Consider the following 13,394-nt stretch of genomic DNA (forward strand, 5'->3'; position numbering starts at 1 on the left):
CCCTCTCCATCTCTCTCTGAATTATTTCTCCTCATTTAAGGCGGCGGTTTTTAAACAAAGCATCGGAATAAAAAGATTTTTTTCTTTTTTTTTTTTAAGAAAGGAAAATGTGCAAACTGTCTCCTCCTCCCTCTCCCTCCTCCCTCCCCAATCGCTTTCACTTGTTTCTTTCTCTTTTGTTATTTCGCTCGACTCCGTCCTCAGTTACTGAACTCGGACGAGTCTCTACGGATCGTACCGTGTGCTCCAGAATAGAGGGTGGGGCCGGGTGACCTTTCACCCCCTGACTGTAGGACCTTTAGGTGCTCGTCTCAGGACCAAGGGTTCTTTGACTGATAGCCTTTTTTTTTGTTTTTTAAAGAAACAATAAAAAACTTGATATACATGCAAATATATATATATATAAAAAAAAAAACGTAAACATCTTTCCTCAACGCCAGGCTGTAAAAAGCAGACATTTTCTATAACACTGGTCAGTTCAAGACGATTAGAAGACGCCTCACAGGCTCTTTTTGGTTCTTCTCCGGGGTGTTTCACCGCGCAGCGCCGTTTCTGTGTTTCATTTAAGAGATGGTTTAACGACAGACCCTTTAACTTAAGAGCCTGTGTGTGTCTGTGTGTGTGTGTGGCAGTCCAAACATCAATTTAAAGCTGTGACAGTGACACTGAGCGCATCACCACAGCGGCCTCTGCCCGTTTCTGATGCCACGCTGGCAATAAGGTGCTCGAGTTGTATTCTGCTTTTGAAGGATAAAAAACACCATAATAGACCAAACACACGTATAAAACTAACATAATAATGAATGTCAGTCGGGTCCGAAGTGTGTTCACAATAAGGCAAATCTTTTAAAATGTCAAATCCTTCCTTGATTAAGTTTTTTAAAGTGTTAAGTCGTCAAGATTATCTCGCTCGCACAGGCAATTTCGTAGCAACAACAGTCAAATTTGGTTCACTGGTCGAGGCAAATGTTCAAATTTAAAACACACGGGGGATATCGTATATAATAAACGCGGATTCAACTGCTGGATTCAAATTAAACACTCAACGCGTTCCATTTTTTAAGCAAGATGGCACCTTTGACACTGAAGGCAGAGCGCTGCCTCCTACAGTCCATACATCACATTCACGTCCACTCATAAAGAAGGAGAATCTGCTGGAAGCAAACACACAAACTTCTCAACGCAAACCAAACCAGATCAACTTTGTGTGCGTTCACTGGTGTTTACTGGCCTTCATAACAAAGCTGTGATCTGAGGGTTGGTCTGGACAATATCATAACACACAATACGCGTCTGCTGCTTTGTAGAAAATTCCAAACTTTGAAGAAAACAGTTTGTTTTCCAGTCGGATTATTTTGCCAGAATGCCGTCACACAGAGAAAACAGTTCTCGGGGCTCCACCGTGAAGCTTTCCAGGTCATCTAGTGCCACAAATACTCCTGCAAATTAAGATGATTCAATTTCATTTTTGACTAGAATCTAACTTTTTCGACGTTAACGGCTATTACACGGTTTGTGATCACATCTGAATTTGTAAAGATCAACAGATCCTTGGCTTTATTTTCAAATTCTGGGTTTTTTTTTTTTTTATATAAGTTCGGGGTATTTTGCAATGAAGGCATGACTTTATCCAGGGTGTAGTTCAACAAAAAAATTAATTACCGACAATCAAAAGTACGAATTCAGTCTTACTAAACAAGGATTGTACTGGCTCGATGCCATTAACACTATCCGTAATTTCCACCATTAAGAAGCGTCCCAGTAAAAAAAGAAATAATAATAAAAAAAAAAAAACACTCTTTACAAATTAGTGAGATTAAATCTTCAATTTCTCTCCCGCAGCAGGGACCAATAACCGGCCGACATGTGATTTAGAGACTTCACAACAGTCTCTAAATTGGACTGTTGTGAAGTCTGACTCACTATCTCACTTCGGTGTGAAGGCAATAAACCTTCTCCTGTAGCCTGGATGTAATTAACATGAATCAGTCTACTTCAGCTCCGACATTACCCTAAAAAAAAGAAGAGAGGGGGGGGTTTGGAATTTGTTTGAGTCTGCTGCAGATTACATTGGAAACCCGAGGTAACTTCTCTGAGCTGCAGATACAAACTAATGGGCTGCACAGTGATGATCAAAACCTGTTTAACATATAAAAGAGAGCGTATACATTTTACGGTCGGCTAACTCTGCCTGCGTGTTGTTCATGCTTTCATCAGGGACCGACCATCCCCCCCCCCAGAGCCAAACACACAGATGTGAGGGAGAAGCTTCCTGACACCTCATTTACATTGTTTTTATTCAGTCGTCTGCAGAATGAAAAGAATAAAGAATTCAAGGACTTTTCACCTGATAACTGAAAGGTCTCAAATTCAGTGATTTTGTAGGGAAGTCGTTTTCTTTAACAACCACAGCCAGCCATGCGTTGTTTGATAAACTGATAGAGAATGACTGTGATTGGATGGTTCACTCCTCTGGAGCCAAGTACCCTTGAATCACACTAAGACTTCCGAGAACTGTGGGAGTTTTTTTTCTTTCGTGTCAGGCGGCAAACAAGTCGTAGCACGATGTGTTGGAGCTCATCTGCATTACTGCGCAGGAGCACGCTGCGATGTCGACGCTGAAGACAATACGTGTGTCTCGTCCAAAAGAAAGACTGACTTTCTATTGATTGTCTAGGATTGTGTGTGTGATAATAAGACAAGAGACTGAGGTCAAGCTGAAACTGGAATATCAGTGGCACTAAATAAGAGAAAGTTCAAATGGAGCCCAATTTATTCAACCTCAAACTGAACAAGAGAGAGAGAGAGAGCCCTCTGCGGGGTTTAGCTGATGAGCACATTCAGCTGTATTGTGGAGGTCAATTTTTCTAAAGAGGAAACATCTCCGTCTGTATACTTTCTGAAAGCTACCATTCAGCCACGCAGGAATCAAAGACTGCAGGATGACATTCAGGGTTGTTTCTATGCCAACATTCCTCTGTGATTTCCATTATTTAGCAGCTTTCTTTTTATAATTCTAAACAACTCGCATAAAGCCGCGAACCTAACCAACAAACACACAACTTTCAGCCGGTGAGGCAAAGTTTACCTCCTTCATCACATCAGCTGGAGCTTCATCAACCAGGAGGGTGAACGCTTTTCATGTGCCTCTCCTGTCTGCTTTGGTGCAATTCCCCTTTAATTCCCACGTTGCTCTGATGCAGCTGATAGCGCCCAAATGCGTATCACGGCGTGCACGCGTGTGTGTGTTTGTGTGTGTGTGTGTTCACCGCAGTGACGATGGGTGAATGAATCGACCAAGCGTGTGTGAAAACACGCCGTCTGGCCTCCCGCACTCTTCTCTGCTGCAGCACACACACACAAACCGTGTGACCGTACAAACACACACACACACACACACACACACACAGAGCCGTATCCCTCGTAAATGTACCAATGCGTGAATTAGCACCTTTGTCCGTGCCAGGCGAGCACGCATCCAGGCAGCAGAGCCGGAGGAAACTTGTGCTGCTAACCGGCACGGCTGCGTATATTCTTTAAGCGTGAGCTGAAAACAAAAGAACATCGCTGCCGTGTCCTCACACACACACACACACATACTCTCACACACACTCACACAAACACACACATCATTCCTAAGCTCACAGGCAGAAACTCATTTTCTTGACTTTCCTTCAGATTTTAAAAAAAGAAAAGAAAAAAAGGGTGATAAACGGATATATAAATTGGATTTCAGCTCGTATTTTTCTCCTTTTTTTTTGCATTTTTTTAAATAAAAACCACCCTCTTCTCTTTCTGATACGTACAAAAACGTAGTAGTTTCGATTGTACTCATACCGCAGGAAATAACACAGTGCATTTATCACGCGCAAACTCTTTGACAATCATCGGTGACACGTTTTCCTCTCCTTCGGGAGGCTTGGCAAAACAAATCACACACAAAAAGGAACAAATTTAAACACAAAAACAAAAGTAAAACGGAAATGTTTTTGTTTTAGGGTCAATGAAAAGTCGGGGAGGTTGGGGGCCGAGCAAACCTTTTTCCCGTGTGCCAACACACCGTCCGTCAGAACTCACCAGCATCTCTCTAAGAGTCTGGGAGCTCAGTTTCCCAGCATGCCCAGCAGGGGTTAAAGAGCAGGGTCTCTGGGGTCGGGTGGGATCATAAACCATGCCGATATACATATTAATATTCATTTCCACCCCTGACCTCATCAACCCCACGTTTCTCAGAGAAAGCTCACATCAGGCCGTCCAAGACGAAATAAAGCAAAAGATTAAAAAACAAATAAAAACAGACTCACTCGACCTCCACTGACGTACAACGCTGCGGTCCGGATGCTTCTCCACGCATACATTCAATATCAAAACAACAGTGTTACCGGAGTTTGGGGAAGGATATACATCACTTTCTTTCTCCACATGGGATCACCCCACCCACCCCTCCACCCTCCCCAGGGAATGTGTGTGATTGATTATGGTAAGAAAAGGGCCTCAGTGACAGTACACACTTTTAAAAACATAAAAAAAATAAAGGCTGAAACACTCTTGAAAGGTTGCAGAGGAATGACGAGGTGTTTGGGGGGGGGACTATTCGTCAACCTCGTCCCTCTGCTACCTTTCTCTCCATCTTTCAGACTCTCTCTACCAGAAAAGACAGGAGGAACAGCCCGAAGAGAGGCATTGTGGGCCGTTAGAGAGAGAGATGGAAACTGGACAGGGAAGGAAAGCAGAACAGAAAGAGGTGGAAAAGAAGAAACAGATCTCCAAACACGTGGCGGCCAGGGGACGAGTGATAACCACCATCACGACCACCGTTCTCCACTCATCGCCCCAGAAACACGCCACCCCTCCCTCCATCAATCTGTCCATCTGTCCATTCATCTATCTGTCCGTTCACTCACTCAAAACAAAGTGCTGCCGTCTCCTCCCGCCCCCTGGAGGGTGTCTGCTTGCGTGGCTCCGCCTCCCACGTCGTTATTGTTGGCAGCCGCGGCTGCCGCCGCCACCGCCTCCAGGGAGGCAGGATCAAAGCCCTGCTCCGCCCCCAGAGCGTCAGCCTCCATCTTCACGCTATCGGCGAGGAAGGCGGAGTAGGCATCGCTGTCGGCCATCAGCAGTTTGAGCTTGGGGATCCAGCTCTTGCGGACGACGCGGCGGGCGTTGGTGCACATGTCGGCCGCGATGGCGTTCATCTCGCTCTCCTTGAAGCTCGGCGCAAAGTTCTGGCAGTAAACTGGAGGAAGGAAAAGAGAAGACGATGACAAAAAGAAGCCACAAGGCAATCACCAAAAGTAAAAAAGGGAAAACAATGGATTAGTGAGGAGTTTTATTATTTTCAACTCTGCAGGCTCATTCTAGCAGAAATGGACCACACTGGGTTTGTGCAGCCAGAACTTCTCCAGACTCTCAAACCTTTACCATCACATCACAAGCTGACACAAATGGAGTTATCGGCATTAATAAATGTATACTGTCACTTAATTTTACCAGCTGTTCATATCAACTTTGTGTATTCTGATCATGATTATTTCATTATGATAATAAACTTTTTCTATTTCTTTTTTTAAATCAAGCTTCTTTCAAGGCGTGTATTTAAATCACAGCATATTTCTAGCCTTTCTAGCCGTGTGTGTGTGTGTGTGTGTGTGTGTGTGTGTGTGTGTGTGTGTGTGTGCGCGCCTGACTCACATTTGACAGCGTGCAGCACTCTGTTGTCCAGGGGTTTACGACTGGGGTCGTTGGTTGAAGAGCGGATGCCAGTTCCACAGCTGTTAGCCAGAGTGCTCCTGAACAAGGACAAAAAAAAAACCAAAATGCATTAAAAAAAGACACGACACACACAGAAAATAATGTCAACAGAAGCTTTAAGAGAACTTAAAGATTACTTTTATTACATTTAAAACACCAAGTCTCTGGTAGGGGACACATGTTGAACACTGACCTGTCAAAGAATGCAGCCAGCAGGCGTCTGAGCAGGACTTTGTGGCGGGTGCCGGCGCTGACGTGGCAGTTCATGAGCTGGGCGCGGGAGATGAACACGGAGGTGCCGCTCACCAGCTCCAGCTTCTCGGCCGGGTCGCCCTCCTCGTACAGCTTCGGGTGGCAGCGGTTCCCGATCTGGCTGATGAGCTCGGCCGGCAGCGACGCCAGGTCCTGCCGAGAACGCGCCCCTCTGCCGCCCCGCCCGCCGCCGGAGTCCGGGGCCAAGTCTGGAAGGGCCTCCACCCGCTCGCCGACCACTGAGGAGGGGAGACGATGGATTGTTTTTACTTATATCCAGGGGAAGGGTATCATCTTCATCTTCATCATCATCATCATCATATTAATGAACCAGAGCTGGAGTTTCAGAGTGAGTGTGTGTATGTATTTCTCTACAGAACACCTTTTTATTTTCATGAGATACTACTACTACTAATAATAATAATAATGAGAGCCGCAACAATCAATTCATTATACAATTAAACAAATAAATAAATAAATAACCGCCAACATTTTTTATGATCCGTTAATCCCTTCAGCTATTGTAAATGGAGGGAGTTTCATAATTATACATATCATGGATAAATGAAGTGAACCTAAAGATGTCACTCTGGGCTAAGTGAGGAGCATTTTTTTCACTTTTGTTTACATATAGACTAATAAATTATTCATATACAACAAAATGTTTTAAAAGTGAGAAGACTTTCAGCCCCCTGCTGACGATGCTGTCTAACTAATTCTATCCACACTTCTTATGTATTATGAATAAACCGCAGTTTGTATAACTATCAGTGTTCTGAATATTTATTTCAAATTCAAAACAACCATCTGATCGTCCTTTTGATTACATAAACTATTTAAAAAAACATTCAGAAGTTTAGCCAGGATCCAAAACTTTGAGTGGTTTCAGTGTTTTGGAACATTTCACTCTCCATCAACATCCTCTGCTCCTGAGGAGTCTGGGTAAACAAACTTTACAGGAAGGGAACTTCAAAAAAAAACACGCTACAGCGCGAGTCACAGATGGGGACGCAAGAACTTGAGATTCCCATGAAAATACGGTGACTGTGAGATGAACTCACCTGCTGCTCCAGCGTTCAGCATGCTGTACATGGTGTACATGTTGCAGATCTGTCTGTACTGCTCTTCGGCGCTGTCGTCCGCTATATCGTCCTCTTCCTCGTCGTCGTGGTAGCTGATTGGCGAGTCGCTGGTGTACATGCTCAGCGTGCCCGGGCTGGTGCCTTCAGGGGTCCCGCCGTTGTTGTTGTTATTGTTATGGTTATGGTTATGGTTACTGTTGAGTCCGGCTGCTCCCATTGAAGCGGCGCCGACGTTGCCGCCGCCACCCAGCATGGCGGCATTGGCTGCGGGTCCACGCCCAGAGGCATCCTGGGTAGTGTTGTTGGAGGATGAGGAGGAAGAGGAGGAGGAGGAGTAGCGCGCTGCCTTCCTCATGCCGCCTCCCCCGCCCCCTCCAGACCCCCCTCCGCCGTCACGGTTGCCACCCTCCCACAGCCGCTTGGCCACAGGGGTGCAGACCACCGAGTAGGGAGAGCCCTCCTGCTGAGCGAGAGGAAACACAGAAACACTCGTCATTCATCTCTTCAGAAACACCAAAACTAACAAACATAAACCACAGATTTAAAATCAAACAGCGACAATAAAAGAGATTCGTATTTACTCAGCAGTGAAGTGGCCCAGTGACAAAACACTCTTTGGTTTCCAAGCTTTAACTGCAAATTCCACATTTTTGATCTCGAAAAAAGGTCAGAAAGTAACTCTTGAGATTCAGCTGAAAGTTTTAAATGCAGTGCCAATATGACAGCAGAGATTGCTTACCGATAAATCTACCAATTATGAATCTATCTTTCCCTTCACAACACTAACCAAATATCTAAACTTCTTGACTGTTAAAATGTTGCCTGAACACATACAGCTGAACAACAATGTTCCCTGCGTCAGTGCTAATTTTCAAATCAGGAAGGAAGTCATTGCGAACTATTAGTAAGTTACAGTTGACACTTGTTAATACAGATACATTTGAGTGAGCACCAAAAAAGGGATTCATATTCAATCCTCACACACATTCACAAGGGCTGCAACAAGTGACCTTTGATTGTTTTCATGCCAAATCAATTAGTTGCTTGCTTTATAAAATGTCAACAAAACTGTGTTTTCAAAAGACGAAGACGATGTCCTAAAATATTTCACTTTGTCCACAACACAAAGATTTTCAGTTCACTCAGAGGAGGAAAGAAACCAGAAAATATTCACAATTAAGAAGATCAAATCAGAGAATTGTGACTTGACTTTTCCACAAAAAATACTGGCTGATTAATCGATGAACAACACAGTTGGTTGCAATAAGTCTTTGGCAGATAAATCCACATACTTCCCCCGATTCACGAGTTGCTGACATTTCCAGTAACATTTCAATGATTCTGTTCCTCGGTCTGTAACTGAACAAAATCCAAAACTAATCAAAAACAGAATCTTGGTTTGTCTCTACTGCCGACTGTCGAGAGGCTGCTGAGTAAATTTAAACAAATCAGCGTCAGATCAATCAGGGCCGACTTCAGACTCCATCCCATAAAAAACAAATTAAATTCTGAGTAAAGGAACAATATTGCGCTAAATTAGGACTTTGGCAGAAGAGAATGTCACCAATAAGAATAGTGCTCGAATAAAAGTCAAGTTACCAAACAAATGTGTTTGAAAAAAGCACATTTACCCCCAAAATGTTGTGTAATGGAAGTATAAAGTAGCAGGAAATGGAAATAGTGAAGCACAAATACCTCGTTTTTTTCTTAACGACAGTATTTGAGTAAATGTACTTTGTTCCGTTCCATCACTGGGCTGCTGAAACAGTTCACAGCAGGTGAGCAGAAATCAAAATATCTATGATTACATACCACCTCCTTTTCAATAGAAAGTTACATGAGAGGAAATAAAAAGAGTGGAATGCTATTCCGGTGTTTGTATTGAGCCAACATTACGTGACAGTAAATGAAGTGAGACAACCGTTACTACACTTTGTGCTCCTTTAACACCCACAACTAATTAATATGGATGGCAACACGATAAAAACCATACTCATCTCTCAGTATTAAGGCGCTCTGACACCTCTGGTTAGAGCACTTATATCAAGGCTGGCTGCACACAAATTCAATGACGGCCTCTGATTTCTACAATAACTGATGTCTTCTCCTGAAAAAACATTTTTTAACTGTTTACATCATATATAAGAAATAACCTTCAGGTAATGAATCATCAGAGAGTATGGAGACGTGGTGTTTATTAATAAATCTATTCAGTTGCTATTCAACAAAAATCTGTTTTTTTGGTAGCTGGAGCTGCTGCGAGCGAGCTTTTCCTTGAAAGTCTGTCAAAGCCTTTTTAAATCTCATACTCAAAGACACCTACACACGATGCCCCGTTTCAAATGACATTACTACTGAATGATGTTTTATTATCTCTTCAGACTACTTTACATAATCCAGAGAAAGAGGAGGCCTAGATGCTGTTAATTGCCTCATCAGTGCAACACTTTGCTCTGCTTTGAGGTTATCAGAGGCGGCCTACCTGCTGCGGCTGCGGGGTGGGCTGAGGCGTGGAGGCAGCCTGTTCTGTCTTTACCTTGGACACCAGGGGGAGGGGCGTCAGACAGGAGGTGGGTCTTCCTGCCGCCGTGGCAACGATGCCGCCTCCACCGCCTCCCGCTGTCTGGGTGACGGGGCTTTGAGGCTCGGATGTCGGGGTCTCCTCGGTGTGGAGGCCCTGGGAGTCACAGCTTGGAGATGAGACCTGGAGGTGATGTGATATTATTAGTTTCATTTCACTGATATTATTACTAGAGATGCACCGATCAGGATTTTTGGGGCCGAAAACCGAAAGCAGTATCTGCTGATCCCGATATTGCCGATCACCGATCACAGCGTCAAATCCATAAATTCTTCTATATTGTTGTCTTGTGTAACTTTCATATATTTAATTAATGATTCTTCTTACACAACATTGACATTTTATTATTAAGTAAAAAAATTAGGAGATGAGAAAGTATCATGAATTGACCACCGTTTTATTGCAGACTGAGGCAATGTGCAATATTTCACACTCTAGAGACTCTTAGAGACAACTTGGACTCAGCTTACATAGAGTAACTGTAGCTTACTAGTGGGAATGCAGTCAGGGTGGGAATTTTGTTATTTTAGGGGCAAGTCCATTTGGCCTTCAGTTTGTTTTCAGGGGCACCAAGGCCACATGACAGGGCACAAAGGCCACTGGGTAAAATGTGTTGATTTACCTTTCAGACTGATACCATAACATCCTAATTTATAGTAAGACATGGATTGTGTATTAAAACATTTTTTAATACCAAAATCAAGTTAAAGTTACATTAGAAAGTAGTTTTTGTTAAGTAGGGTTAGGGTGAGGTGAAAATTATGGCAAAGCACATTTTTTCCAAACAAAACATTGTAGAATAACAGCAGGAGACCACTGATGTGTGGAGTGATTTTGGTGACACTACACTCTGAATAATAGTGAAGTTATTGAATTTTTTGTAGTTTCTCTTTTCGGTGCTGCACTTTGTAGACGGTCCCTGCGCCCTCGTCTCACAGCTGGCTGACCATACAGACCAGAGTTAATATCCAGACGCTCGTTTTGATGAAAATACGGTTGTAGCTCGTTGTCTATCTTACTACGGTAGGAAAGAGCCGTCGTTTGTGTTTTAACAAGGTTTCACTTATGAGTTATTGATCCGGGAAGTTCGAATCTGTGAATATATTTCCAACTTTACCGAACTAAATCCTACCACATACGTCAGTTACGTATCATGTCAAAACCGGCTGCGCTCACTTTCGCACCTGTGCTGTAAGTTTCATTCTTCTGTTTTGAGACGCTGCTGCTGTGTGAGAGGCTTTCACGTGAGATCATCATGATGATGAGACTCCACCTGCGCCAACCGCGGACTCACTGAAGTTACTGTGAGTGACTACTGTGCACTCAGGTGGCTGTAATTCAAGGCAAGCTCGCTACACTGACCGGGCCAGGGGCACAGAGGCCACTGTGGCCTTACGGTGAGTTTTTTTTTTCACGGGTCATCAAGGCCAAAGTGCGGGGCAACGGCGGCCATGAAATACTTGAACGTCATCTGATCGGCCTGATGTGATCTATTTTAAGAACTCTGATCAAAACCGATAGGGGCATTATCAGCCGATTGCGATTGGTTGCCGATCGATCGGTGCATCTCTAATTATTACCAATGAAAACATACGATATATTATTAGTGATGTCACACAATACATCGTCTCCTGTATCCAACTCACAGGGGCTCTCCATGGTACATGTCATCGATTCTTTGTATCCATTTCTCTCAGCCTGATCAATCGCTTTTTTTTCGCTGTACTGCGTTTTAATTTGTCCTGAACATCCTTGAAACTCTCAGGATACTTTGAAACATGTATTCATTTAAAAACAGTTGATGCAGAATGTTTACACGAATCAATTCAGTCACAATGATTCATTGTTTATCCATTTTTGAGAAGTTCATTTCTCCACTAGTTTTCACTTTAATGCAACCAAAGTCTGGTTCCAAGCAGTAAGAATGTTTTTTCTTTCAGGGGGAAAATCCGCGGTATGGAATTACCAATAACAAGATTCCCCATCTAAACCAGGGCTGGGTATCAAATACAGAAAACTAAAACCCGTCATCGAGCATCTCGCATACCAATAATCTTGTTTACTTACTCACTTGCTTTCCTTGCTGGGGTCAGATAGTTCCTGATTCTGAACATTTCGCCAATTTGGAACTTTTATACTTGGGTGATGTAACTGCTATGACTGCCTGTAACATCTGAGGCTTCTTATGTCACAAAGATAATGATAACGGTTTGAACTCATCTATAGATGTTTTCGGACCAGATTAACTTTTTCATCGTTCTAACAAACAGTTGGAGGCGTTTAATGTGCACGCATCGTTCTCTCCAAAAATAAGAGGAAAGGAAGTGTTTGATGGTCAAACCTTTAGAATCAGGACACAGAAACATCCCATGCACATGTATGCAATTGGACAGATATGTTACAGAACAAGGAGCTTCTATCCATAAACAGCACATCCATAACACAAGAATAAGTATCGGCTGGAGTTCAGGTATCAGTATTCGTATCAGGCAGGAAAGGAAATGCTATTAGCACATCTCTACTTGGAAGTACAGTGTGTAGTTTGCAGGGAGGCTCCCTTGTGGGCAGTTCCTCTCAGGGATTCCCCACAACTCTTTTCTATGAAAACGCCTTATGAAGCAACATTGCCAAAAATTCTCTGGTTCCACTTTCTCACGCGCAACTTTTCTCTGCTTTATATGACTGAATTAAACTAAATATATTGCAGTTTGAGAGTGCCGGCCCAACAAAACCTTGCCTTAGTAAAGTAGTGTTGTAATATGTTATATCTGTAATTTTCTTATTTTACTTTAATATAACGCAACAAAACACAAATATGTCCAACAAACAGCATTTTAAAACCAGGAAGCAACGTAACATCCTGCGAGACAAATACATTACATACTTAATGTAGCACATAGCTTGGTGCCATGTTGAATCTGTGTCTGGGAGCTGTTGAGGAGTACTTTCAAGGAAATCAGTTTTTTCACATTAATATGCAGATTTATGCAGCGAGGCACTCCAAATCTAATCAGATCATCTGCTACTATAGAGGGAACCTGTAGTGTCAGGACGACGTTTCAATTATTCCGGAGTCACACGAACGTGTCTACAAACACAGACACCCCATGACAACATAATGCCATGCATAATGACACACACACACACACACGCACGTGCACACACACGCACTCACACACACACACACACAAAAACACACAAAAACAGGTGCCGAGATGGCAGCACATAAACAAGGCTGCGTACACGCATTCAACTTTAAGTAACAATTAAATCATCGTTTATGAATGCCTCATTAGCCCGGTTACCTTGAGGAAAAACTCTGTTCCTTTCTCCATGATCTGCTGGATCTGGAGGAAGCCGGCGGTGTACATGAGCAGGAATTGGTCTCCAACGTTCATGCTGAGGCGTCCTGTGTAGCAGAAGGCCAGGATCTGCTGGAAGCTCTGCGGCTGCACGGCCGGGGGCAGCTCCACCACCGAGCTCTTTCCCCCGGCGTTAAACAGATCCCGGAAGTAGGAACTGCTGGCTGCCAGCACAGCACGGTGGGCCTGAGGGGTAAACAGCAGGTAAAGGTAAGCCATGCAGGTGTAAACATATATCGTTTGTGGAGGAAATCCATGCAGTAAGAATATTATGATCCAAATCATAGAATGATAGCTGATCTGGTTCCACAGTTTGCACTACTTTGAATTGCAATAGAAAAAAGAAAAAAAACATACTTTCTAAAA

General features: G+C 43.4%; 1 protein-coding gene across 7 annotated transcripts in view; it reads right to left on the reverse strand.

Annotated features, from left to right (window-relative positions):
- nacc1b (nucleus accumbens associated 1, BEN and BTB (POZ) domain containing b) overlaps positions 1–13,394 on the reverse strand; it is a 24,316-nt gene continuing 10,922 nt past the window's right edge. For 4 of the 7 annotated variants that reach the window (XM_030431763.1, XM_030431771.1, XM_030431777.1 and 1 more), the window contains exons 3-8: positions 12,972–13,214; positions 9,568–9,789; positions 7,065–7,548; positions 5,945–6,242; positions 5,692–5,789; positions 1–5,236 (exon numbers count right to left, since the gene is read on the reverse strand). In XM_030431763.1, coding sequence (XP_030287623.1) covers positions 4,905–5,236; positions 5,692–5,789; positions 5,945–6,242; positions 7,065–7,548; positions 9,568–9,789; positions 12,972–13,214 — 1,677 coding nt within the window. In that variant the 3' untranslated portion in view covers positions 1–4,904. The remainder of the gene's footprint in view (positions 5,237–5,691; positions 5,790–5,944; positions 6,243–7,064; positions 7,549–9,567; positions 9,790–12,971; positions 13,215–13,394) is intronic. The other 3 variants (XM_030431798.1, XM_030431791.1, XM_030431784.1) reach the window with 3 other exon arrangements.

Source organism: Sparus aurata, chromosome 1 (assembly GCF_900880675.1).
Source record: "Sparus aurata chromosome 1, fSpaAur1.1, whole genome shotgun sequence".
Taxonomy (NCBI): domain Eukaryota; kingdom Metazoa; phylum Chordata; class Actinopteri; order Spariformes; family Sparidae; genus Sparus; species Sparus aurata.